General features: G+C 51.6%; 2 protein-coding genes across 4 annotated transcripts; one reads left to right on the forward strand and one right to left on the reverse strand.

Annotated features, from left to right (window-relative positions):
- Positions 1-2,626: 2,626 nt before the first annotated feature.
- On the forward strand, positions 2,627-4,599 carry FBXL15 (F-box and leucine rich repeat protein 15). The gene is made up of 4 exons (XM_068961628.1): positions 2,627-2,679; positions 2,853-3,006; positions 3,331-3,836; positions 4,283-4,599. Exons 1-4 carry the CDS (start codon positions 2,627-2,629, stop codon positions 4,470-4,472), a joined length of 903 nt encoding a protein of 300 aa, XP_068817729.1. The 3' UTR covers positions 4,473-4,599.
- A 153-nt stretch (positions 4,600-4,752) lies between these two features.
- CUEDC2 (CUE domain containing 2) lies at positions 4,753-12,164 on the reverse strand. 3 transcript variants are annotated; one of them, XM_068961668.1, is made up of 9 exons: positions 12,041-12,164; positions 6,562-6,645; positions 6,088-6,231; positions 5,935-5,996; positions 5,727-5,848; positions 5,462-5,641; positions 5,264-5,325; positions 5,122-5,182; positions 4,753-5,046 (listed from the first exon to the last, which is right to left on the reverse strand). In XM_068961668.1, the coding sequence occupies exons 2-9, from the start codon at positions 6,633-6,635 to the stop codon at positions 4,900-4,902; spliced, it is 852 nt and encodes a 283-aa protein (XP_068817769.1). In that variant the 5' UTR covers positions 6,636-6,645; positions 12,041-12,164; the 3' UTR covers positions 4,753-4,899. The 3 variants fall into 3 exon arrangements, with proteins under 3 accessions (XP_068817769.1, XP_068817770.1, XP_068817768.1); XM_068961669.1 differs by having other exon boundaries at positions 5,727-5,794; positions 6,562-6,648; positions 12,041-12,161; XM_068961667.1 differs by having other exon boundaries at positions 6,562-6,648; positions 12,041-12,161.
- Positions 12,165-21,064: the final 8,900 nt, after the last annotated feature.

Here is a 21,064-nt window from a genome sequence, read left to right on the forward strand (position 1 = left end):
GGTAAAGGGGTAAAGGGGCCCCTGGAGATGCAGGGTAGGGGCAAAGGTCCGGAGCAGCAGCCTTGCCAGGAAGGCTTCTGAAGCTCAATCGGGGCCCCATTCGCCCTCAGCGCAGCCCTGGACTCAGTCGCGTCAGTACTCACCGCTGCTCGCCTGGAGCTGGGGCCTTGGAGAGGCAGGGGAGAGGCTGGGCCCTGCTCAGCTGTGAAGGCAGCGCGGCTCCCGCTTGCTCCCGCTTGCTCCAGGCCCGCCCGCCTCTCAGTCCCTCCCTCTCCCCGCTACGCGCGGCTCAGAGCTAATCCCCCCACCCACCCACCACCCCCCCCCGCCCTCTCCCGGGGCCCTGAGCCCCAGAGGCTGCCCCCCCTTCTCGACACTAGGTCCCCGCAGGTCTCTCCCGCCAACCTGAGACCCGCCCCTGAAGAGGGGGAGGACGTATGGAACCTCTGGTCTGTTCTTCAGACCCTCACATGCCCCACCCCAATCGTGTCCACGTCCCTCTCGTCCACCACCCCCTGAGCCGCACGCGGGACCCAGCTGCACACGCGTGTCCCGCTCCAGACCCCACGCGTGTCCCTAGGAGGTTGCCACATGACCTGTTATATGCCACACGCGCTCCCGCCCCCACGAGCACGCGGCCCCGCCAGCACACGGTATGGGTGTAGACTGGACCTGCCCCCTACATCCAAGAGACCACCAGTTTATGGAAGAAATATCCAGAGAACTCGGCCTCAAACCCTCCGGAGGTTCTGAGACTAGGACTCAGGAGACACAGCCCTGACCACTCGCCCAGGATGCAGCAGGAGGGATGTTAGTCAGACTTCGAAAAGAACTTCCTTGCTGCCTGAATTAGACATCTTGCCATCTGGGAGTAAGAGGTTAGACGGAATAACGCCTGGACTAGAGGAAGTGGGAGACAGGCAACCCTTGTGCCCTTGGCCAAGGTAGAAGCGGGCCCGGTTATTTTAAGAAAACACCGCTAGAGTTACTATGGCAACTGCTCTCCTTGGGAAATCCAAGGCAGGCAAGTAGTGACCTCGGAAGGAAGAAGGGGTCTGTTCGAGCGGTCAGGGGGCGCGAGAACGTGCGAGGCGGGGGTGCGCGGGGCTCACCGCGGGGAGGGGCGGCGCTGGCTCGGCGTGGTGCTGAAGGGGACAGCGCCAGATTTGTCGCACTGCGCAGGCGCAGAAGCGCGAACAAAGCTGGAAGGGGGAGGAGGCGCGCAGCCCGAGGTGGTGCGCGCCCACTTGACTCTATCTTAGCAGAGATCTATCCTCCCAGCTACCGTTCCCCAAGCAGGCGGAGGAAAAGGGAGCAAGTCCCCCACCCAAACTGATCTTCCTTGGGCCTTCCCCGCTGCTGTTGACTGTCTTCTCAGCAGCATGGGAGTGGGGGTGGGGGAGGTTGGAGGAGTGTGAAAGGAATTCGGGGGAAAACAGGATGCCCGAGTTCTCTATCCCGATTCGCTTGACCCCGGACAAGGTGCTTCCTCTCCAGGGCTTCGGTTTCATCTTTAAAGTGGATTGACGGAACAGATGTGTCCACCTTGCAGAGGTGCCTGAAACCCTGGTAATAGATGGGAAGCAGTTTTCGATATGAAGAGGCAGGTGAAACAGTTGCACGAAGGGAGAATGCAACCCTGCTAGGGCGAGCGTGGGAGTGGGGGAGCTCCTAGGACAGCAGTAGCCCTCTGCGTCCTTCACACCCTCCCTGACAATGGATGATGGGGAAAGCACTGCTCCAGATTTCCCTTGGAGCGGACTCTGAACTTGGATCTGGGGACGCGGTGAGAGGACGACCCAGAGTCTGAACCCAGAGGTCTGGGGGGCCGCTGCCCTAGGGCGGGCCTAATCTTAGACCCCACAACTAAATCCCCAGACCAACGCCAGGTCAACCGAGAAGCAATATTCTTGGTGGGCCGACCTGAACATTTACTCTTCTCAGGATTCCAGACCTCCCGGGTAAAGGAAAGGGACCCAGCTGGAGATATAATCCTTTTCGCCCCCAACATTTCTCCCCAAAACGTGTAAACCCGTTCCAAATCTTCTGGGAGTGGAAGGGGTTGAATAGCTCTTTACCTCACAATCAACCAGGGATGGGAGGTTTGGGCAAATTTGCTTCATTAAGGAAGATAAATTCTAACTTTGCCCCTTCGATTCATTCACCAATTCTTGGGCATCCACTCCGTGTCAGACAGTGAGAGCCTGGACAGTTTCTCCCCATTTTTCAAACTCGCTAAACGCGACCAGAGGGCAGAGAAAGCAGGCCCAGAACCTTAGAATCTTGGCCCCGCCCCTTATACGTTTGGCTTTGCCTGCTCCTCCCATCACTTCACTTAGACGCGGCCACTGGCCCAAAACGAAAAAAGTCAGTCTCTGCTGCACGATCGCATTCTTCAGCCTCCAGTCTCAAGCCCTATAGCAGAGAAGGCGAGGTCTCAGTTTACACCACCGGTCTGTTCCGTCTTCGGTTTCAGGATCCATCCGGAGGGCTTTCAGATAGGATCCTCAGTGAGCCGGCACTCGATTGAATCGGTCTGTCTCTGTAGCTCAAGAGGGCGGGTTTGCTGCGTCCGCTCCAAGGCCACAGCGAGACGACCTTACTGCGCACGCGCAGTAGGCAGCCGATGGAGCCACCGATGGACCCGTCCGGAGGGGAGCAAGAGCCCGGAGCCGTCAGGTACCGAGCACCGGAGGTGCCGAGAGAGGGAAGAAGGGCCTGGGGGAGTGGAGCTGAATCAGGGCTGGGCCTGGGGGCTGGTTTTAGGAGCCTAGGCTCAGGAGCATAACGGAGGCGGACTCGCAGGTAACAGTGACTCGGGAACGCCGCCGCCAACGCCCTTTTACCCACAGGCTCCTGGATTTGCCCTGGGAAGACGTGCTGCTCCCACACGTCCTGAGCCGGGTGCCGCTGCGCCAGCTGCTCTGGCTGCAGCGCGTCAGTCGGGCTTTCCGGGCACTAGTGCAGCTGCACCTCGCCCGGCTGCGCCGCTTCGACGCCGCTCAGGTGAGCCAGGGGCTGGAGCCCCGCCCCCTTCTGGATACTGCCCCCCCCGCCACTTCTGCCCCGCCTCCAGCCCCCAGCCCCTCTGTCTACCCTTCCGGATCGCCCGTGGGCCGCTAGGAATGCCTAGGAAGCGATCCACCCAGCGAGAAGTACTCTCAAAGGGGGAATACCAGGGATCAACTTGAGGGCGCGTAGGGTCTCTCCTGGGAGGGCAGGTGCCAAGCCCCGAGGGCAACCTGCTGACAGGAAAGAACTCCTCAGGGGCGAGTAGGCAGAGTCCTCCCCCGGGAACAGCTGAGAGTGGAGGTGCCTCCCCGCCCATAGGTGGGTCCGCAGATTCCGCGGGCCGCATTGGCCTGGCTGCTGCGGGACGCCGAGGGGCTGCAGGAGCTGGCGCTGGCGCCGTGTCACGAATGGCTGTCGGATGAGGATCTGGTGCCGGTGTTGGCGCGGAATCCGCAGCTGCGGAGTGTGGCGCTGGCCGGCTGCGGGCAACTGAGCCGCCGCACGCTGGGGGCGCTGGCCGAGGGCTGCCCCCGCCTGCAGCGCCTTTCGCTCGCGCACTGTGACTGGGTAGATGGGCTGGCGCTGCGCGGCCTCGCTGACCGCTGTCCGGCCCTGGAGGAGCTGGACCTCACCGCCTGCCGACAGCTCAAGGATGAGGCCATCGTATACCTGGCGCAGAGGCGCGGCTTAGGCCTTCGCAGCCTCTCCCTAGCGGTCAACGCCAATGTGGGGGATACCGCCGTCCAGGAGTTGGCTCGGAACTGCCCGGAACTCCAGCACCTCGACCTAACAGGGTGCCTCCGAGTCGGAAGCGATGGTATCAGGTGCTTGGGCCTGGGGTCGGTGAGATGGGAGAAGAACGATCGCTTAAGTTCTCTGGGGGTAGGGGCGGGCTCTAGTTGGCAGAACTGGGGTTTCTGGATCTTTCTACTAGCATGAAACTGCATTCTGAACAGGAAGTGCCTCCAGGAATACCTAGGCCAGAGATCCCATAGTTAAAAACCTTTTCTGAACTCCTATTTACACCTTGGGAGATTTCAGAAACAAAGTCAGATTTCTGGCTATTCTTCAACAAGGGGAAAACCTTGCAATCCTGGGGCATGAAGTCTCTGGTTCACTGGAGGCATTGAGTGTATGACCTCAAATTAGGCCCCTTCCCTCCTGTAAGGAGGAAAGTATGCCATAACTGGAGGGAGACTGGGCTCTGCTGGCTCCCCCATCGCGTGTGTAGCGGCTTCACGCCCTTTGCCTCCCCCTGCTCCTCCCCCAGGACTTTGGCAGAGTACTGCCCAGCGCTACGCTCGCTGCGGGTGCGGCACTGCCACCACGTGGCCGAGCCCAGCCTAAGCCGCCTGCGGAAGCGCGGTGTGGACATCGACGTTGAGCCGCCGCTGCATCAGGCCCTGGTACTGCTGCAGGACGTGGTGGGCTTCGCACCCTTTGTCAACCTGCAGGTCTGACCCGCCTGCCGATGGGCACAGCCGGACTGTGTGGCAGGGGCCTCATCGCGAACTGTAAGGAAACTGAACTGTGGGGGCCTCCGGTGAGAGGCCAGTGCCCTGCCCCACCCTAGAGCTTCAAATAAAGAGCTTTTTATCCCCTCTTGCCTGGCGCCGCTGCTCTGTTGGAGATAGGGGATGTGAAGTTGGGAGAGAAAGACACAGTATTCCAGCACCCCAGCTGTGAAATAACCAGAATGGACTCACACCTTCCTGGGGCTACCTTTACTGTGCTTGTGGCAGCTCCAAGAAGAGGTTAACACTGTAGAGCAAGGGAGTTGGGAAGGAAGGGGGACAGGAGTTAGGGCGGGCCCTGTGTGGTGTGTAGGGCTCCTGCATCCCTCTGGGATCTGAGCCTAGATGGCTCGGGCAGAGTCTGGCAAGTGCCTCAGTGGAAGCGGTACTTTCTGGCCGGCTTGAGGTTGATGTATGTGGCCTTCATCTCCTCAGCCTCAGGGTTCCGCACATCTTTGAATCGCTCCCCTTTGGTGCTCACTATCTGGTTATCGATGTATCGGATCAGCTTCTTGGGAGCCTGTCAGGCAATCAGGCAGTGAGCAGCAGAAGCCTGGAGACAGATGCGCCCGCTCCACGACCCCGACCATCTCACCTCCTTAGGAGCCATAGGACGGTGAATCTTCTGATCCTCTGCACTATCCACCATCATGTACCTGCCAAAAACTGGCTGGGTGAAGCTCTTGCCACCCTGGGAAGACCCTCAAAGGTCCCAGACCTGCCCAGCCCAGACTCACTTCTGCAGGATGAAGGACTTCAGCTCATCCTTTTGGGGGCCTCTGAGACGCCTGGGCAGGTCCTGCAGAGAGAAGCCAGGTGTAGGGCCTAGGGTACCAGCAGGGGAAGCAAATGGGGCTAGGCTAGGGGCAGGGGCTTAGCACTAAGCTGGAGCATGGCTGAGGTTGCATGGGGTGGGGAAGTCTAGCAGAGGATACCTGGTTGGGGCCATCCCAGGCTGGAGGCCCCTGCTTCCCCTCTACCAGCATCTGCACAGCTTCTTCCAAGTCCCCTCGAGCTTTGGCCAATACCCACTGGGCCTGCTCCACTGAACAGGTGGGAAAAATCTCCAGGAGTACGTCCACCCCTGGCAGCAGCTCTTCCTCAGGGCCGGCTGCCTGTGGCATAAATGTTGACAAGAGGCACTATTTCCTCCTTTCCAGCCCCCCGAGCTCCTTCACTGGTACCCTCCTCTACCAGTACCTCATCTTGGGTGTCCCCAGCAGAAGACATCATCTCTTCTTTGAGCTTTTCGGGCCACTGCACGGGCTCTGGGGAGATAGATACCTGACCTTGGACCTCGGAGCTCTGTGGCTGCACATTCTCTTAAAGGGGCAGAAAGAGCAACAGGTTTGCCAGGGCTTTGGAGGAGGCCGTTTGAGTCACCCAGGGGCCCGATTCCCAGGCTTACCTTTGTTCCTGGCACCACTCAACTGCCCTGAGAGCTTCTGGATCATGTCCCCTATTGTACCCCTGAAAAGACCAGGAGGGTGGTTAAAGGACAACTCTACCCACCCTCGACCATCAGCCAGCACCCCTCGTCTTGGCCCCAGCCACACCCCACCTGGGGATGTGGGCGAAGCCGGGCACATAGGCCTCCATCATCTCAGTGAAGGCTTCCATGTCGAAATTCTCCTCTGATGGGCCTGAGGGGCCCAGGTCCCCAAGAACCCCAAGCACATAGGAAAAGATGACGTCATCCAAGCCGCTGCAGGAAGAGAACAAGACAAGCCCTATTAGCCTGGGACTCCAGCCCCTGGCTTCCTGGGGACCGTGAGGCAGACCTCAAGCGTTAAGCCTGGAGAGTATCCCACCCTCCCCCTTCCTCACAGATTTGGTCTCCCCTCTGTTCAACAAGGGTGACGGGAACAGGATGAGAGGCAAGGCCACACCAGCAGATCATACTCAGCCCTTCCGCATCTCAGGAACAGGGCTGAGTGCTCCCCACCCCAGTCTCTCCACTGGCTAGGGTCCAGAGTCCTGCCCAGCTGCTCCAGCACTGGCCCAAGCATGACCCTTCTAGGAGAGCAGCTCCTACCTGAGATCGGCCTCTGGGAGATGCGTCTGGACAAAGGCAAGGAGGGCTGCACTGACAATCCGCTCCAGCTCCATGCTCTCTCCTCTGCTGAAGGGATACAAGATGGAGGCTCATCAGGCCCTCTTCTGCCTGCCCCTGCCCACCAGGTCTGGGGCCAGCCAGCTCCTCCCTCCTGCCCTGCTGTAGAAACCATTTGTTGAAGTTGCCCGAAGCTTCCAACTCTCTGGTCCTCCCCCGCTCCCTCAAGCAGAGCCACAGCCCCCCGCCTCCCTATCTCTCCACCTCCTCCAGCCTGAGACAGGACAGGACACTGTCTCAGGAGGTTTCCAGAGTGGAGGTTTCCCTCCTCCCTCCCCCTGACCTCTCCCCATCTCCCCACCCCACTCCCCAGAAGTAGGCCCAGATCTTCTGGGAAGACGCCAAGGTCTTGAGGTCACATGCCTCCTGGCTGAGGAATCCCATCACTGAGAGGGCCACTGGGCCCCCAAGTCCAGCCACAAGGGGCCCATTGTCCAGCCCCCCAAGGAACAGGCCTCAGGATTGAGCACAGCCATCCCCCCACCCAGAATGGGCCACCCACCCTTCACACAAAGGGGCTTTTCTGGCTCTGGGGCCCAGATAGAAGGGGAAGTCTTTCATGAATTCTATCTCCCTGCCTGGTCCTTGCCCTTCCAGCAGCTTGAGGCTACCTACAGAGGCTGTCCATTCTCGTTCCCAAGGCCTACGATGCCTAGAAGATCTGGCCTTTGCCTACCTTCCAACCTCACCACTCCCTCCTCGCTCATTCCACCAGCATCCTTGGGGTCCTTCAAACTCGCCCAGCTTCTTCCTGCCTATCTCTTCCAGATATCCACATGGCTCATCCCCTCACCTCTGCCAGGGCTCTGCTCAAATGCTGCCTCCAGAGAGACTGTCCCTGACTAACCTACCAAAAATAACCATTCCCCATACTCCCCAATCTCTTTCTCTGCTTTATTTTCTACATGGCATATACTAGTTTAATGTTATTTTTATGTTTATTTGCTTTTTGTCTCTCCTGCCCTATAGAACATAAGCTTTAAGAAGAGAGAGTTGGGAGGGACTTTGTCTTATCCTTTGGTATAGCCCTAGCACTTAGAAAAATGCCTGCACTTAGTAGGTGCTTGATAAATACTTACTGACTTGTTTCAATCCTACTTACATGCTTTTGGCTCCATAAAGTCTGTATTTGGTAGCCAAGAACATACAGGTGGCAACAAACTGCTCCAGAACCACAGGTCCAAATGTCAGCTTATCCCAGTTAGAAGACTCAGGAGCACCTACCCCCAATTCACCATATCCTTGCCATCTGTGTATACCCCCTCCAAACAGGCACCCCCTCCTGTTTCACTAGTTGACACAACTTGCTCAGCTGCCAAACCTGAACTTGGGGGTTACCCTGAGTCTCACCCTCTCTCAACCCCACCTGCTGCAATCAACCAGTCACCAGGTCCCGCTCAAGTCTACTGCCTTATTCTCCATTCTAGCCACTTCTCCCCAACTTTGGTCTGGCTTCTGCTCCAACATCTCTACCAAATCTTCTCAGGCTAAGGTCAGGAGTTACTGTTTTCAGGTTTTGGTCTAATTATTTTTGTTGTTTAGTGGCTAAGTTGTGTTCAACTCTTACGCAACCCCAAGCCCTCCAGGATCCTCTGTCCATGGGACTTCCCAGGCAAGAATACTGGAGTGGGTGGCCATCTCCTTCTCCAGGGGATCTTCCAACTCAGGGATTGAACCCATATCTCCTGTGTTACAGGCAGATTCTTTACTGCTGAGCTACTGGGAAGCCCTAATTGGTCTAATTAAGCTGAACCATATGAATTTGCCAATATTATCCATTTTTTATCAAGAAAGAGAGAAAGGCCATTTCTTTCACCTCATATTTGCCCTTTCAGCAGCATCAGTATTGGTCTAGGAGGCATCACGTCCTCCCGTTTCTCTTCTATCTCTTTGGCCATTTCTTCCCAGGCCATCCCTCTCCTCTTTTTCCCCTCTAACTGTGGCAGCAAAGCTCAGGCTCAAAGCTGCTTCTCCTCTCTTCAGTCTGCACACTCTGTCTCTGGAAGATCTCATCTGGGCCCAGATCTTCTTGTTCCAACTCCATGTCACCAATTCCCAAATGTCTAGTTCTCTAGTCCAGCCTCCTCCTCTGAGCTACACACTTGTACATCCATCTCTCTGACACCTCCATGGGGATGACTTAACATGTTCCAAACTGACATTCTCCCAAGTCGTCTACCCCTCCAAGGCTGTCCCTGTCCCCAGTGTACACCTGTCCATGTACCCAGCTGTTCCTGCCACAAGTCTGAGACCAGACGCTGTGAGGATCCCTGACACCATCCTACCCTCTGCCTTCCCACATCCAATCAGTCACCAAGCCCTGACCATTATTTCTCAACATGTCTACTTCTCTCCATCTCTCCTCCCACTCAGCTCCATCTCTTGCCTTAACTGCAAGTTTCCCAATCGTTCTCCTCACCACCATCTTTCCACCAACAACTTACTCTCCACAAAGATCATGGCTGTACAATCTTTACAAAAAATCATGTTCTTCCTGCATAACATCTATCCATGATTTCCTGTTTCCAGAGTAGTCCAGATTCTTTTCGTGGCCCTCAATTCAGGGCCTTACTCCTGCCTCTGTCTCTCCAGCCGTTATGTACCACTGCCCGCCCCCATCCCCACCCAGATCACTCCTCTCCACCCTGGCTTGCTTTCACCTTGCCAGCACTCCAGCTTTTTCATGGCAAGAGTCTCTGCATGAACTGTTTCCTCTGCCTGGGTAACCTGCTGCATCCACCCCTTCACTTGCTAACTCCTCTCACCTTTCAGGTTTCATTTTACAGTTTCCTTCAAGGGATGCTGTCCCTGACCCTCTAGAACTTGTTTGGTCTCCTCTATCTTACACCCTTACTCCAGACTACACTTTTCCTTACTTAACAACACCTTTTAATAGCTATAATTTTAAAAATTACTGGGGCAATGTTTAATGATTCTTCCACTTGCTCCATGAGCACAGGGACTACACAGCTGGTTTATTGATCAATGTACACTCAATAAAGTTACTTCCCACTTCACAAATGAAGAGACTGAAGCTCAGTGGGTTTAAGGACTTGCCCAGGGTCACCTGGCTTGACTGTAGTAGTCAAGAGATAAATCCAGGACTTTCTAGTTGAGTGTATATTCGAGGGGCTACTTTGGGAATGGGGGGATGTCAAGACCTCCAATTGGGTTGAGACAGGGCTGCCATCTACAATCACAGTTCCCTGGTTCCCTGACTGTTAACACAGAGTTGCTGTGACAGTACAGGGTCACTTGGGACAGCAGAACTAAGAAGCCCTATCCCACCAGGGGAGGCCAGCCTCTTGCTCCAGACCCTAGTATGGGCCCTGGCGAGGAGTGTAACTGCTCAAACCAGGCATACCAGATCCCATCATGCTGCTCCCCCAAGAAGTCAGCCCCCTGTGGAGACCAACACCCACCCCAGGTTATACCACTCCTGGCTGCTAGCAGCTGTCTGCCAACCTCTGTGAGGACCAAGGTCCATGGATGCTGCATGAAAGCTTCTAGGGAAGAAGCTCTCAGGGATGTGGCTGACGCCTAGCTTCTAGCCAAGGTCCAAGAAGTTATTCATGGCAAACACCTCACTGTGCTCAAATAAAAGTCTTCCTGCCCTGAGCTTTTGCTCTGGCTTATTTCCTAATAGAATGTCCCCGTTCCTCCTGTTCTTGGGCTGTCTAAACTTTCCCCAGCCTTCAAAGCTTGCCACTCCTTTCTTTCACCCTTCTCCACCCTTTAGGCTTCATTGGCATTCCTTTCCTACCCAGAACCTTCTCCCAATATTTCTCCTCATAGTCCCTGAGTTGGGGAAGCTGCAGCCCAAATAGCCAGGCTTCTCCAGGGTCAGAACGTGATTTCCCCAAGACTTTTCAAATTCTGGATATAGCCCACAGAACCCCATTACATCCTGGGGGCTCCAAATCAGGGTTCACTGGTTAGTTGCACCCATGAAATGTGACTGACATCCTGTTGTGAGTCTTGTTTGAATACCTCTGATGAAGGTAATAATATTTAGCATTTACTGACTGCTTACAGGGCTTCCCAGGTGGCCCTAGTGGCACTAGACAAACAGAGGTGGGTTCGATCCATTGGTCTGGAAGATCCCCTGGAGGAGGGCATGGCAACCCACTCCAGTATTCTTGCCTGGAGAATCCCCTGGACAGAGAATTCTGGTGGGCTACAGTCCATAGGGTCGTATAGGGTCGCACACAACTGAAATGACTTAGCATTCATGGATGACTGCTTAAGATCTGCCAGGGATTGTTCTGTGCTCTTTACATGTATGAACTTACCTAATCCTCACAATTACCCTAACATATAGATACTAATATATCACATTATCCCATTTACCCAAAAGGAAATGGACACATTGTAAGGTTAAGTAATTTGCCCAGGGTCACAAAGGAAGTTAATGGCAGTTTTATACCCAGGCAGTCTGGCTCCAAAACCTTCACTGTTAACCACCATACTACACTACCTTTCATGATGCAAAGGGTCGGTCCCCAATCTATGTTCTGATCCTCCTCTCCTGCTTGGCTAGCCCTCTTGCCTACCTCAGAATCTTTGCTCACGCCATTCTCCCCACTCAGAATGCCTTTGCCCCTTTGCCCCTCACTTTGCAGGACTCACTTCCTCTCCGGAGCCAACCCTGACTGCCCCATCCTCACTGGCCAGCTGGCTTGGGAGCATCTCTGGGACCGCACAGCCCTAAACTCTCCAGATGCTCCATAATGCCTCCTCCCCTCCCCAAACAAATTTAAGTGAAACTGGGGAAAGTACTTATGTTGTTCCCTTCAGGTGGGGATGTGCCCCAGGTGGAGGGAGACCAGTAGGCCATGTGGGAGGAGTCCTGGGAAGCGGAGTGGAAGAAGCCCCGGGCACTCAAGAGTCTAGAAACGAGGTCTTCACTGCTTATCCCAGATTCTATGAAGCCCGGCTCCTGGGGCCCTGGTACATAACGCAGGTTCCAGAGGACATCACAGTACCCTGAACCCCAAAGGAGCTCTTAGAAGCACCAAGTGGATCGAGGGGTATACGGACTCCGGCATCCAAAATCAGGCGGGAGTATAAATGCGGGGTGATGGGAGTACAGGAAGTGGGGGCACAATGATGGCCGACCCCTGAAGCAGCAGCTCCCTAAACGAGCTAGCGGGATACCCTTAAGCATCCAGAATAGTGGGCCCGAGGGCACATGGATGCGCTTGCGGCCCTGGGGGACACATGATGAGGGAGGCCTGAGCAAGCTAAAAAGTGCCTTGATAACAGGCCACGGCGAGAATCAGAGATGGGGGTCCGGCGGGCCCCGGGGGGGTACTGTGGGGAGACACACGGGACGGGTACCCTTGGTCAATGCTCTCCGCGACTCTTCCAGCCCTGAGTCGGGGCCTGGAGGGGGAATCACCTGCTCCGTCGGGCGCCGCCGGCGACTTGTCCCGCGCGGTGCAGCTCGCATGCCCCCAGCCCCACCAACGAGATCAAAGGCGGGGCCCAGAGCGGTTCACTTCCAGAAGCGCTGTGGTGGCCATTTTTAAGAAGGGCACTTGCCCATAAGTGGGCGGGGCTTCTGCTTCCAGTCTCATTTGTCTCAGGGTTTTGGACGGGCTCTCGCGGCGGCCATTTTTTGAGGGTAGGGAGTAGTTAGGCATGATAACGCCATGGGTGGAGTCTCACCGATTGACTGTATGCCCTCCTAGTACCTTGTCTGCCCAGACCAAGGACATTTGGCCCCACCCAGTGTATTCCCATCCACTTTATTTCCTAGCCCCCCCAATCTCCCTCAAATCCTGTATCTTCCCGTCGACTTCTTGATTTTCCCGTCTTCCCACAATCCCGTGGCTCACTGGTTGATTCTGGTGGCCCCTACTCCTAGACCTGGTGTTCCCCAAATCCCACTGTCTCTCCTCCTACGTGTCCAGTCCAGATTTAAGCCCTGTCACCCATCAACTCTTAGGTACTGACTTACCCGCCGTGCGTGTGTGTGCGTGTGTGTCGGTCTCCTTGTGGCCCCATGGACTGTAGCCCCCAGGCTCCTGTGTCCATGGAATTTTCCAGGCAAAAATAGTGGAGTGGGTTGACATTTCCTCCTCCAGGGGATTTTCCCAACCCAAGGATCGAACCTGCGTCTTCTGTATTGGCAGGAAGATTCATTACCACAAAGCCACCAGATAAGAGTAGATCTGCTCGTATGCATTCTCTTAGCAGCGATGTCTCCCCAAGATTAGGGTGGCTACAGGGCCTAAGTTTTGGGACCTGGAACCTGGTTTGGATGGGGGAAGGGGCAGCAGGTGCTCTGAGGACCCACCTGAGCTCAGATGCAGGATGCCTGCAGGCCAGTACCTTAATGCCCACGTTGGCAGGGCTCCTCATTTAGGACAGGATGGCTGAACCCCAGTACCCAGTAAAACCTCAGCTTCCTCTTTCTGTTCCTGCTACCTCAGCTTCCCGGTGCTATCCAGGGGGGAAGTCCAGAGCCTTCCCTTCCCAGAAGTCCTTCAGTGGGTCATGATGGAAAGAGTGCCATTCAAGAATGAGCTCTCCCGTTCCCAGCCACAAGGCTGAGCCTCTTTTCAGGTCTAGTCTTCCTGTAGGGTGCTGGGGGCCCAGAGATTGTCCCTACGCTGAGGAGTTCATGGTCCAAGGGAGAAAGTCCCATTCTCTTCCCTAAGGACAGAAGCAATGCCAGAATATGGAGAAAAAGAGGATCACCACTCCCTATTCCAGTCCTGTCCCTCACTTCAACCTCCCACCTCCCCACCAGGATTCTCTAGCCTCAAAGAGAGCAAGATGTGGGCTGCTGGGGAAAGGGGGCAGGAAAGGGGAGGAAAGAAGGAGGGAGCGCTTTTGGCGTCGCGTCTCCCATAAAAGCTCTGCTGCTGACAGCCTGGTGCTGCTGGGGTTAATGAAGGGTGGGGTGACAGCCACTTTGAACTCGGGCCAAGCAGGCCCCTGGGAAGGAGGTGATGGATAGCTGCCAGGCCTCTAAAGACTAAGCCATCGCTCCCCTCCCCCAGCCCCCCATCCGTCCTCCTTCTCCCCTCCATTGCACAATACTGATGCCTCTTCTCTCCCTACCACCCCCATTACAGGAATTTCCAGGTTTCCTCAGTAGAGCTGTCCCTGGTTCCAAGCCCAAGACCCTGGTGACCTGTTTCTTGAATGGCAGTGGATGTAGCTACTTATCATGGGAAAGAACTTCTTGAGGTTTCAGGGAAAGACCATTTAGGGGGAGCCCCTCAATTCCCAGCTCAGATTCTGGAGGGTCTCAACTCTGTGCAGTAAGAGTTGGGTTCTGGAATCAGAGAACAGAGGGTGGGCTGGGGAGAGGGCCCACCACAGACACAGGGACACATACAAACCGTAATCAGGAGCTCCAGGGAACACTAGTCCCATGTGACATTCACACTGCCTGGGCCTTAACCCCCTGATTTTTCTGTTCCCTCAGGTCTCACTATCTTTCCACGGAATGGGAATAAACTCCACTTATGCTTTGGATGCAGCTTGAAGCCACATGAGTAAGAAGGAGGGAGACTGATACCCCCTCCCTCCCCATTCCGTGAGTGAATTCTGCAGCTGATGCTGGGCCTCCTAAGCCGATGGGGAAAGCTAGAATCTTGTGCTGAAGCCTCCACAGCACATCAGCTTCCCACCATTCAACCTCAGAGTGAGGAACTGGGCTTGAATTAGGCAGAAAGGGCAGATTTCCCAGACATTAAGGGCAGAGAAAGAACCCAGCGGCTGGTTTCAAGGGGTGGGAGGGACTCAGTCAGAGACTGAGGTGAGGAAGGGGATGCTTTGAAAGATGGGGGGTGGGTGGAGAAGGGGGTCCCCATTCTTGCTTGAGGTCAAAAAGGGCTCTCTGGGCAGGGTGCCCGGCCCTCCCACACCTTCCTCCTTTCTCAGAAGAGCCAGGATGGGGCGGGGGCGGGAGTTGGCTGGGGCGGGGCCTATTTAAGGAGCAGTCTCTGGGAGCATCACTGTAGATCCAGCTCCAGGAGGGAGAGGAGAGGCTTCAAGGGTAAGTGCAGACCTGTTCCTTTCAACTCAAGTTGGGGGTGGCGGTGGAGGGTGGCTCTTGAGCCTGCAGGCTTGCCTTTCCCTCTCCAGAGACAGGCTGCAGCTCTGCCCTGAGTGGAAATAGCACCCTAGTCCTCAGTTTAACTCTCTAGAAAGTCACAGTGTGTTTCAGGGAAGTCTTTCTCTTCCATTCCCTTATCTATACCAGGTACTTCAGATCTTCATTTCAGGTGTATTTGTGTGTGTGTGTGTAGGGGCGGGGGCAGTGGTTTCAGGGAGCTTGGACTCCTGGGCCTCTATCTTGTGGATCCACATTTTGTGGGTCTTGTTTGGCTCAGGAGGCCTGTCTCTAGAGAAATATCCTCTCAATGTACATGCTCTAGCTCTTCCCCCAGTCCCTTGTCTATCCAATTCCACACCTAGGCCCATTGGAGCGCATTTGGGCAGGGATGATGGGACCCATTCTGCATGGAATCTCTACCACAGCCCTGAGCCCCCACCCCTCATATCTAATATCAGTATCCTGTTGGAATTGAGAGAACCTTTGCCTCTTCTAGCAATGGACCTCTATTTTCTGCTCCAAGCTCAGACCCTTCCTGGAATAGGAGGAATCTTGAGATCTCGGGTTTCTCACCTGATCCATCCTGGGGATGAGGAAAGATTCACAGAAGAGAGCGCAGGAGGGCAGCATCAAGGTTAAGAGAACTTTGGCCACCTGGCTCTGAGAACTGAATTCCATAGGCTGTGAGCTCTAGCAAATGCCCTAGGGACTCAGTTCTGGCGCCCGGCTGCGCTACACCATCAATACCGAGGTCACAGGGCATCAGCCAGGTGCTGCCACTGGCTCGATCTTTTAACAACTTCAGTTCAAGCCACTCTTCTTGTCAGAGACTTCAATGGCTCCCCAAAACTCCTCACTTCGCCGTTAAAGTCTTTCGAAGTGTGGCCTCCACTTAGCTTTGAAGCCTGACCTTCCACTGCTTCCTGGTTATAACCTGCTCTCCAGTGAAACCCTGCTCCTTCCTGCTCCTTCTGCCATGCTTTTACTTGTGCTGACCCCTCCTCAGTTCTTCTCGGGACACCTCCTTTCCATCACTGTTAGATTCCTACACATCCTTCAAAGTCTTTCTCAGATGCCTCTTACAAGAAGCTTCTCCAGTGCCTCAATGATGCATACGATGTCCTACAAATCCTCCACACTCTGCTTCCAGTGGGGCTTGCTTCATGAGCCCCGTGATGACTAGTCTAGTATTCTTCACAGAGTGGCTGTTCAATAAATGTTCCTTGTATTTTGCTGAGCATGTCTCATGTATGAAGAGGCCTATATGTTAAGGCTACAGTCAGATTTCCCAGGTTTATAGGCCTCAGTTTCCTTATCTGTAAATGGGGATAATAATTATATCCACATCAAGGTTTTGTGAAAATTAAATGATAGTTTCTGTACAGGGCTTAGCACAGTGCCTGCACACAGTAAGTGCTCAGTTAAGTGTGTAAGACTGTTGTGATAATTACCCTCCTTTCAGTAGAATGTGAGTTACCCAGTTGGGAGGTGGGATAGGGTTTAAAATTGGTCAGTCATGGTTTATTAGCAAAGGGCTCTAAACCAAATGCCAGGGTTGGGTAAGGCTGGGGGGAAGCCAGGAGGAGAAGGTCATCAGGAGGAGAGTTTGGTGGCTCAAGCCCCACTGAGATAGGGACAGTAGGTAGATTCTCACCTACTGTGTGACCTTGGGTGAGTCACTCCTCTCTGGCCTTGGTTTCCCAACGGAAGGTAACTTGAGGAGGTTGAGCCAGGTAAACAGTAAAGTCTCTGGCAGCCCTGATGTTTTATGAGTTCTAAGCTTTTAAGGGTTAAGTTCAAAGAAAAGATCAAAGAAAGAAACATCTAGGACTCCCTGCAGGGCTTCCTTACAGCCACAGACAGGGCTGGAGCACTGGAGTTTGGAAGCAATGGCAGGCTGGACTAAGCTGAGTGGCAGCCCTTCCTTCAAAAAGTCTATAATTGGGGACCTCCTCCCTCACTGGGGCTGGGGGATAGGGGTAAATTATGTGCAGCTTCTGGACATTTCCAGGGCATAAGTGAAGGCCTTGGGGGAAGAATGTGTGTGAGCAATGTGGATTCTTAGAGATGAGAAGAGTTGAGAGACTTTAAGAGTGGGCCTGAGAGGGTAGAAGAGGAAGGGGATTCTGAAAATAATCTTATATGGTGGGAGATTCATGATTTACTTAACCTGCTGTGTTTCAAAAAAAAAAAAGAAAAGAAAAGAAAAAGGATTTGAGGAGGCTTACCAGCATGTAGAAAATTCTCTAAGATTAAAATCTGTGACAAATTACATTTTAAATGTGTATCCTTTTTGATCCAGACTCAATATCCTTATTATCACTAGTTTTAGTTAGAAATTGTTTCAGACTTACAGAAAAGTTGCAAGAATAGTACAAAGAACTGTGACTTAACCTTATACCAGATTCACCAACTGTTAACCTTTTTCTTTTCTTTTTTTTTTTTTGCCATATTGCTTTCTTTAATATATAGTCCTCATTCAAATCTTGCTACTTGTCCCAACATTGTCCTTCATAACAATGTTCATTCTGGTCTAGCATCGAAAAGAGGATCATGCATTGCATTTAGTTTTCATGTCTGTTTCATCTCCTTTGACTTGAAACCTTTGTTTGTTATGACACTGACAGTTTTGAAAATTTTTCTCTCAATTTAGGTTTTTGTTTCCTGATGATTATGCCTTACCACTGAATTTTTGATGTTGTATTTTTTCAGTTTAACATATCCAAAGCACATGATGTCAGTTTGTTTCCATTAAAGAAAAAATTTAAAGACACTCATTAAAGATGGTAAGAAAAAAAGATGGTAAGGAAAAAAAAATGGTAAGAAAGATTTTGTTTAAGAGGGACTACTGCAATGGGGTTATTAACATGTTACCCACCACTTTTCCCTATTATACTATTAGGTTACTATTTTCTTCAGGTTACTATTTTAAAATTTGTAATTAATAAATATCTTATTGGAACATACATGAAACTATATAAATATCAGGTTTTTCATCAGACTTTCACCCATTATTTTTAGTGTCCAGGAATGAGTCTCACTTGAATCATTCATTACTGTGATGATTGGGGATGGTAATTTTCTAATTTCATTTTTCCTTCTTCTATAAGGAGAGCTTTCCAGTCACATGTATTTATTTAGTTAATATTAGCATGGACTTAGGGATCCTTATTTTATTCAGAAGGTTATAATCTGTTACTGTGATTATTTGTTTTGATGCTTACAGTGTCCTTGATTTGGTCAGTGGAAGTCCCTTCAAGTTGGCGCTTTTGTTCTTTTGATATTTTTGAAGAGTCCTTTAATTTCTGGCACAAGTTGTTCTAGGCTCATCTTGTACCTTTCCTGCCACAGCCTTGAAATCAGCCATTTTCCCAAGGGGAGTGGTTCCTTTTTTGGAGGATGGAATTTAGAATCACAGATCTGGGCACTGGCTGTGCTTGTTGCTACTAGGGTGTCATTGTTCAATGATTCAATCTCTAATTTTAAGGTTTCAGATTCCACAATTTAACACTTGTATATGTGAACAAAGATGCATATTCAAGGACATTTATTTTCTCATCACTCTCTCAGCTTATTTCTCAAATGTCTCCTAACTGTTCTCCCTATTTCTACAATGGCCCCTCTATAGTCTCTTTTCCACACATCATCCAGAATAATTAAAAAAAAAATCTCATCACATTTCCCTGTGCTCATAATCTCCTCTAAGGAAAAAAATGCAAAATTTTCTACATGGCTTCAAGATGCCACAGGATCCAGCTTCATCTGTAACTTCATTAACTATTCAGTTCAGTTCAGTCACTCAGTCATGTCTGACTCCTTGTGACCCCATGAACCACAGCATGCCAGGCCTCCCTGTCCATCACCAACTCCCAGAGTCCACCCAAACCCATGTCCACTGAGTTGGTGATGGCATCCATTAACTGTTACATTCCCACTAACTCACCGGACAAGGACACCCCAGCCAAGGGCGTTTGTACTTGCTTTTCTCCCCCAGCTATTTAAATAGCTTGCAGAGGTCTTTATTAGGTCTTCACTGAAGAGTCACCTCTTCTGAGAAGCCTTCCCTAAGTATCCTGCTGAAAATAGCACCCCATCACTTATTGCTCTATGACACTGCATTGTATATTCCCCTTTGCTTATTGTCAGTCTTCATTTCCCTACATTACATCTCTAAAGTAAGCTCTATCAAGAGCAGAGAGTTGTTTATTTTTCTCCTAGAGCCCCAGTGCCTAGAATACTGCCCAGCACATGTGGGCTTTCAAATGCCTGTTAAGTCAGTGAAGATGACTTTCATTCCTTGGGACTTTTGCATTCACCATACTTTCTGCCTGGCTTCCCCTCACCCTTCTCTTTGCACAGCTAGCTTTTTCATATTCTTTAGGTCTCAGCTTAAATGTTTTCCATAAGGACAGAAACTGCCATGGCTATCTCATTCACGACTATATCCTCAGGGCCTGCAATAGTTCTTGGCAAATAAAAGGCATTCAAGAAATTTGTTGAATGGACTTTTAATAGCTAAAAACTGAAAAGAATCCAAATGCTATAGACTGTTAAAGAATGAGGTAACACCATGTGCACTGGCATAAAACGATGTCCAAGATATACTTAATGTAAAATGCAACAAGCAAGACTGCAATTCCTTTTATGTAGGTAATATGAGGTGCACAGAAAAAAACAGTAAAAAATACTAGATTGGACCTCAGTGATCATTTGAGGCTGATGGTCTTCCCAGGTGGCCCTAGTTGTAAAGAACCCTCCTGCCAATGCAGGAGACGTAAGAGACACAGGTTAAGTCTCTGGGTCAGGAAGATCCCCTGCAGGAGGATACGGCAACCCATTCCAGTATCCTTGCCTGGAGAATCTCATGGACAGAGGAGCCTGGTGGGCGACAGTGCATAGGGTCACACACAGCTGGACACAACTGAAGGGACTTAGCATGCCACACAAAATATCAGAACAGATTTTAACTCTCCATTTAATAAATTTCAGTATTGCAAACTACTTTTTAAAAACAAATACTAACCTTTGAGCACTTAGTATATGACAGTTATTGTGGTAAACACTTTGTGTGCAGGATTTCATGATATCTTCTCAATAATCTTATGAGATAGGTCCTGATACCATCATCCCCATTCACAATGAGGAAATTGGTTCAGGGACATTAAATAGTTCACTCAAGGTCACACAGTAGACCTAACACACTACAACAGCTCCCTGTGTTTCCATAATTTAAAAAAATAAGGAAAGGAAAATAAGATGAAACTAGGGGTAACAGTTCAGGATCCAGGTTTTACACAAAAGATGCTAAGCAAATTTGGCTCCCCAGAAACCAGGGCAAAGAGAAAAATATGATCAATTATGAGATCCTTGGTGCTTCACAGATAAAAAAGCAAAACCACTCATCAGGAGAAACATCGTTACCAAGTGCTGAGGTTTAACAGAACTTCTGCATGAAGCTCATAATTATAGCAGTGTTCAATCAAGTGATCTGCAGTTTCAGTAACATACCTGTATACCCAGGTATCTTCTGGCCAACTACAAATGGAAGTTCACTGAAAGCAATTCCATGAGGAGCCAAACTTATGCAGCCTGGGTCTTAGATCTGGTGGTATGGCTAGATCTGTAGTTAAAATTCGATGTGTGGCTTAATCCTCCAGCAAACTCCTAGAATAGCGCACATTCAACCTATTAAAGACTGTTAGCAAGAAGGAGGAGACAAGATACAAATATATGTATGACTGAGTCCCTTCGATGTTCACCTGAAACTATCACAACATTGTTTATCGACTATCACACAATATAAAAGTTTAAAAAGAATCGGGAAACAAGATGTGACATTCATCTTAGATTTCAACCCTGGTAAAATTTCCAGGTAGGCTGTATTAGTTTTATTCTTCTTTAACAGATGAATAAACTGAGGCTCAGAGAGTCTAGAAAATGTCAGTCAGTTCAGTTCTGTCCGTCCAACTCTTTGCAACCCCATGGACTGCAGCATGACATTCCTCCCTGTCCATCACCAACTCCCAGAGTTTACCCAAACTCATGTCAGAGCCAGCCCTAAATCTGTGTCTTAGGGATCCCTTCCTCAGCCATGCTTGCCATCCACACCTCAACAAAATAGCTGATGCCCTCAGAATCTCTCTATGGGTGGTGGGCCTCAGGATCTAGGAGAAAGTCCTCTTGCACTGGAAGGGAGCTGGTTAAAGGAAATGGGGCCCGGCGAGTGAGGAAGTACACGTTTCCCACTCTAATTCCTGACACCTTGTACCCCAAAAAGGGAAGTAAGGCTCACATTACATAGATGAAGAAACCCCACCTCCACCCCCAAACATAAAAACAATCTTAAAGCCT

Source organism: Capricornis sumatraensis, chromosome 23, assembly GCF_032405125.1.
Source record: "Capricornis sumatraensis isolate serow.1 chromosome 23, serow.2, whole genome shotgun sequence".
NCBI classification, from domain to species: Eukaryota; Metazoa; Chordata; class Mammalia; order Artiodactyla; family Bovidae; genus Capricornis; species Capricornis sumatraensis.

Coding starts and splice junctions, on each gene's coding strand:
- FBXL15 (XM_068961628.1), top strand. CDS start 2,627: ATGGAGCCACCGATGGACCCGTCCGGAGGGGAGCAAGAGCCCGGAGCC. Junction 3,007..3,330: donor GCCGCTTCGACGCCGCTCAG/GTGAGCCAGGGG, acceptor CCCCGCCCATAG/GTGGGTCCGCAGATTCCGCG. Junction 3,837..4,282: donor GTCGGAAGCGATGGTATCAG/GTGCTTGGGCCT, acceptor CTCCTCCCCCAG/GACTTTGGCAGAGTACTGCC.
- CUEDC2 (XM_068961668.1), bottom strand. CDS start 6,635: ATGGAGCTGGAGCGGATTGTCAGTGCAGCCCTCCTTGCCTTTGTCCAG. Junction 5,997..6,087: donor GGCTTCGCCCACATCCCCAG/GTGGGGTGTGGC, acceptor TGGTCTTTTCAG/GGGTACAATAGGGGACATGA. Junction 5,642..5,726: donor CTGGGGACACCCAAGATGAG/GTACTGGTAGAG, acceptor TTTATGCCACAG/GCAGCCGGCCCTGAGGAAGA.